Genomic DNA, 6000 nt, shown 5'->3' on the forward strand with positions numbered 1-6000 from the left:
TACATTACTGGTGGACATGTCTCCATTTTATTGAAGAGTAGTTTGCACATATGTGTCTTCCGAAACCTATAAGAAGTACACTTTTGATCCAATGGTTCTACTTCTAGAAATATACCTATATAAAAAATATAAAATTTACGTATAAGGATGCAGAAAAGACCCATACATGTAGAGAATAAATCAGACCAAGGGCAGAGATATCTTCTACATTGGTTCTCATATGTAAGTTCTGAGTTATTTATTATAGCATTGACTTTGGATAATATTTTCCCACCGTTTTTAAAAGAGGCTGCCTTTTCATAGACTGTAAACATTTAAATTGTATTATTTGCCACTAAAGGACTTGAGAGTTCACCAAAGCCAGAATTGGTTGTTATGGATGGTATCAGAGGGGGCCTCTTCACAAGTTTTTGGGTTTTCTTTTTTAATTTTACGGGCAAAATTTAAGTGTATTACATAATCCTGAGCAGCAAGCAGTAAAATCACATATACAGATTTAGCATATTTCCTTGTTTGCTTAAGAAGTTTTGTGTTGGCAACGCTCTAGAAAGTGGCCTGTCGCTGCTGGGTAACAGGAAAGTCTTATCTGACTGACAAGGACAAAAAGAGTAGTCTCTCTGTTAAACTGGCAGACATCACATTCTCAGATCCAACCAACTACAGGATCTTTCTAGAAGTAACTCAGCCTCATACACAACCTGGAGACACAAACATGGCCTCAAACTGCCTCTCCAACATCTGCTCAGGTAGGAGAAGAGTGCTGGAATTGCAAGTCTGAACGCTTCTACTCTGATACTGATATTCCCATCGTGCAGACATCAAGTAACTTTAAGCAAGTCAATTACCCCTCCAAGCCCTGCTCCCAATGCCCACCGCACCGCTCTAGCTCACTAGGCTGTGGTGAGGAACACATAAGCTCAGGTACATCATTCTTGAAAGGGTCACCATTTATCATCATTGTTAAATAAATGCAATAAATGTCCAGTAAGCCATAAGATAGGAAATTCTAACAAGTCACTAAAACACTGAGATAAGGAAAGGTGATATGACCAAAAGGACCAAGAGAAGGTTCTGGTGACTAGAAAGGAATTTGGGGGCAAAGGAGAGTTTAGAAGAAATTCTGTTTCTTTGTTACCATCTGTAGAATCCATGATAATTATTTCCATTTCTTTAGACAGGAATAACAACCTTGCATAACCAAGGCATTTTTCACGCTTGTCATCTCAGCTGGTTTACACAATAGCACTGCCTGGCAGGAAGTAGACAACACATGAAGCCAAGTTAGCTTAATGTGGATACCCTTTAACTAAACATCCAGTTTCCCACCTCTGCTTATCTGCTCAACCATCTAAGGATCTAGGATGGTGATTTTTAAGCCTTTTTTGGATCACAGACTCCCCAGCAATGGGACCTCTCTGCTGGAAAAACGCATATACACCCTATAGCTGTGCATTGATCTTCAACTGGTTTCTGGAGCCCTTCCTTCCAGAACCCTGTGGACTCCATGTTAAGCTGAGCTCAGGTGTGGTCTCCTGAGTGGACACACCTACAGAGCAGAAAAGGAAGCCACGGATCTTTGGTTAATGTGGTCTGGGGACCTCAAGGGCCAGGCTCTCCTGCTACTCCTAACTCAGAAACACGAACCCCTCTAACCCAGCCTTAAAATAGCAGCTCCCTCCTTAACCCAGATCAACCTGGAAACTGCAGAAAGGTCTGGAGCTTAGTCTTCCAGAACCTTCTTCACCTTGCTGACCTAATTGCATGTTGGGCAACTAACGGTTCTAACTCCTCCTTCTCTCCTGGCCCTGCTTATAGATAGGTATGGTAAGTCACACCTCCCTCCTCTCCCCACGCTTAGGAAGGAGTAGATCCAGACCTGGAATACAAAAGAGCAGGGACCAAGCTAAGAGCTGATGGAGCAGAGACAGAACATTTTATAATCCCTTTTGTGTAACCGCACATGAACTTCACGTATCTAGCATGCATTCTGCTTTAACCCAAGCCAGCTTGGTTTAGCCGGATAGAGCTACGACTCACTTGCATTCTTTCCCCAGACGCTCCTACCTGTGCTTATACTGTATGTCCACTCCTTTTAATCATTAAGCCTTTGGGACATTAGGTTCTGGTCAACACCAAATTCATTTAAGAATAAAGCTTCAGGTCTATCAACCATGACTAAGATATAATAACTAAACCTCAAACTAGAATTAGATTTTAATAAAATAGAGATAACACCTTGGCCTCGGTGATGTTTCAGCTCCAGACTCAGGAACGTGGAACGGCCCCACAGACCACATCCTCTGGAAACCAGACCAAACAGCGCCATGACTGACGCCAGAACCTGAAGCCATGATCACATGATCAACTGCCTTAGCCCCCACCAATCAACAGAGCCCCCAGCCCCAACTCCCATAGAAACCACAATTAATGATTTTTTCTTTTGATAGCCTTTATAGAGGCCATCACAGAGCCAGGTTTTTGAAAGCACTAGCTCACCTGTATCTCTGGGCTTAGTGCTAACTTCTTAAGTAAACGTTTACTTTCTTTCCTGTGAACGCCTGCTCCTGTTTTCTTTTGGCTTGGATGTCCGCAGGCAAGCAGACCTTTTGTGGTAACATCTGCAGCACACAGGCCACTCACCTATAACAGGTAAATGCCAACCTGGACATCTACTCACTCTGAGATTTTCTGAGACTGTGGCTGTTCTGCTTCATGACACTGTTCTCTCAAGACAAACGTGCCCCCAAACATCCTCAGCCTTAAGAAACAATTACAGAGCTACCATCCATTATCTAATTAAACCTTTCCCTAAAGTGGTCATAATTTCCACTTGACCTGTCCCATCCAATAAACAGTGCCACAAATCTACTAATATATGAGAAAAAAAAAAAAAAGAAAGGGAACAGACTTTGGAAACCGGAAGACTTATGTCAAATCCCAGCTTCACCATTTATTGACTGAAGCACTGGGCAGGTCAAACCTATCGCTCTCTTTATTCATATGTAATATACCCGTTGGGCTGTTGTGAGATCCAGGGAGGTAAAGTAAGAGACTCTGCTTTGACGTTGTTCTCTGCCTTATCAGATCTTGGGTTAATACTCGTACAGACATAAGCTAATCTTCAAATAACACACACACACACACACACACACGCACACGCACACACACCCACACTAGCCTCCTTTTAAATTTCAAACGGTGCCTCTTGGCCCTAGTAAACTTGGATATGGCGACCAAATCCACACCCAGCCTTCCTGGTTCCTTAAACGCAACTGTATCTTCCCACCACCCTGGTCATACCGTGGTCTCCTTTCTCTTGAACCTTCTCCAGCTCTCCGCTGCAGGTCGCTCTGGAGATGGAGGGAAGAGGACAGCCCCGCGGACTATTTCCCGTGAACATGGACTCATCTATGCACGTGTTGATTTTAAACATTAAAAGCAACCCAGAGACAAAGAAAAGACCTTTGTAAGAAAGGTAGCAATCAAAACAAACAAACTTCACAAGCCATTGAAATTCAAGAGGGCAGGGTTGGCCTCTTAATCAGAGCTTCCCCGGGTCCCTCTACCCGGGCGTGCCTTGGACTGGATGCCCGCAGAGCTCCGAGGGGTTCTGTCCCTGGGCGGGAGCAGAACCCACGGCCTCACCCCCCTCCCCCAGGTGCTCCTTCCCTTTCCCGCTCTGGGTCTTCCGCCCCATTCCCCACAGGGGTGGCCCAGCTCTACGCTGGAAGGGCCTCCAGGGAAGATACGGCGAGATCAACGCACCAACTGGCAACCAGGGGAGGAGCCGAGAGCCAAGGGCCAGAGGGACGCGGCCGCCGTCTGCTCCTCCGGCGAAGTCGCGTTCCAGGGTTGCCCGGACACTCGCCCCGCAACGCGCGGCCACGCCGCTTCCCACCCGCCGGGCTTCCGGGTCCTCCTCCCTCTGCATCCTAGGGCTCTCTGGTCCCCTGCACGCGATGGAGTCTTCTGAGAGTGCCAGAGCTAGAGGCTCCAGCCCCCGCAGAGCGTCGTGGGCAAATGACCACTGGAAAAGTTGCCCAGAGTTTCTGGATTTCTTTTTTAGCAGTTGGGCTCTTCTCCGAGCAATTTTCATTATTAGAGCTGCAGTCTCTGGCAGCAGTGAAGGATGAGCCTTCCACATTTGCAGATGCCCGCTTATAATTGGGATTGATTAGACAGGATTACCTCCCACTCACAAAGCGCTTTTTCTAGGCCAGGAGCCCTGGTGGATGTTTTATCTTCCTTAAGCAGCCAGCTGCAGTTTTCAAAATAGAAAGCTGAATTTGAGCAAGGGTTTGGGCAAGGTCACCCAGAAAACTGAGACTCATTTCCAAATTTACTCACTCCAAGTCTACCGCTCTTTCCATCATACCAACTTGAATTTATTTTACTAATCCTTTCCAGCATCTAATCAGGATAGTAGGGAAAGCTTTTCGCCCAGTCTAGTTTAAGCCCCTCAATTCAAATTCAGATCTAATTTCTCCTTAGGTGAAGCAAAAAAAATTTTAGACCATGTTTTTCTTTTTAATAATTTTTTTACTGATTATAAAATAAATGGGCATTGTAGAAATCTTGGAAAATATAGAAAAATAGTGTTAATACCCATAGACCCACAATCCAGGTAAACCACTTCCTTTGGATATCTATAGCTGTATAAAAAAAATCACGCCCAAACTCGGTGACTTTACACAACTCTCATTATTGTCTCCTGATTCTGGAGGTTGTCTAGGCTACACTAGGCTGTTCATGCTTGGGATCTCTCACACGGCTGCAGTCAGAGGGTGGCTGGAGCCTCCTCATTCATATGTCTGGTGACTTGCATTGGCTATCAGCTAGGACCTTAGCTGGAGCTTTGGCCAAATCACCTACACGTGGCTTTCCCACGTGCTTCCTCACAGAGTCTGGCATTCCAAATAGGAGCATCCCAGGAGGAACAGGCAGAAACTGTATTGTCTTGGATGCAGGGAGAGGAGACCTTCACCATACGTCTCAATGGGAGAATCAAGGTCACACTGTATGAAGAGCCTAGAGGATGGGGGATCTTGTTGTGGCCATCTTAGAAAATACAGTCTGCCACACGACTACTAATGTTTAGAGGCTATTTCCCACCTGTACATTTTTGTATGCACATATATGTTAACATCATGGGAGCTAAACATTTTCTCATTATATCCTGGGCATTTCCTCTTATTAAAGTTTAAGAAAAACACATTTTACCTGTTTAATCCTCCCATGGTAGGAGAGGTACCAGCTTTGTAATAGAAATATTAGCTGGGCAACAGCATAGTTATTAATGGCCTGACCCACGATGCTGCAATGCCAGGAAGGCAGTGATTTTTGTCTGTTTTGTTCACTGCTATCCACCAAGTACCTAGTGTGGTGCCTGGCACGTAAAAGTGCTCAATAACCATTTGTTTAATGAATGACTAAATGGATGGATGGATGGATGGATGGATGGATGGATGGATGGATGGATGGATGTTAAAATGCCCTGAGCTGAGACCCTCCCTCTCCTGTTTGCATCCCCTTGGGAGGAAAGACACCAGGTCCCTAACCTGCACCACCAGGTTCCAGGACACCAAGATCTATCTGTTAGTCTGGGGATTACAGGATAGAGGGTGAATCCCAGAATTAAAATTCTCTCACTCTCGGGGTGGCCGGAGGATGGCTCAGTTGGTTAGAGTGCGAGCTCTGAACAACTGGGTTGCCGGTTCGATTTCCACATGGGCCAGTGAACTGTGCCCTCCACAACTAGATTGAAGGACAATGACTTGGAGCTGATGGGCCCTGGAGAAACACACTGTTCCCCAATATTCCCCAATTAAAAAAGAAAAATTAGAAAAATGGTTGATTTAAAAAAAATTCACTCTCAGTGAGTCCTATGACGTGCGATTTATAAACCTCTTATTAGTCAGCAGCTTTAAAACTTTCCAGGCCACTTTGCTTTCATCCCTTGGGCAAGTCTTACATGCCTCCTGCACCTGGCCCGGAGGTTTA

The 6000-nt window shown here is 45.3% G+C and overlaps 1 protein-coding gene across 1 annotated transcript in view; it reads right to left on the reverse strand.

Moving 5' to 3' along the window:
- SPATS1 (spermatogenesis associated serine rich 1) overlaps positions 1-4147 on the reverse strand; it is a 31305-nt gene extending 27158 nt beyond the window's left edge. Inside the window, exons 1-2 of the mRNA XM_019734589.3 lie at positions 3766-4147; positions 3301-3408 (exon numbers count right to left, since the gene is read on the reverse strand). Coding sequence (XP_019590148.3) covers positions 3301-3408; positions 3766-4144 — 487 coding nt within the window. The 5' untranslated portion in view covers positions 4145-4147. The remainder of the gene's footprint in view (positions 1-3300; positions 3409-3765) is intronic.
- Between the last annotated feature and the right edge of the window lie 1853 nt (positions 4148-6000).

The sequence above is a fragment of the Rhinolophus sinicus genome, chromosome 2 (genome assembly GCF_057876585.1).
Source record: "Rhinolophus sinicus isolate RSI-liver-muscle chromosome 2, RSI-T2T, whole genome shotgun sequence".
Lineage (NCBI taxonomy): Eukaryota > Metazoa > Chordata > Mammalia > Chiroptera > Rhinolophidae > Rhinolophus > Rhinolophus sinicus.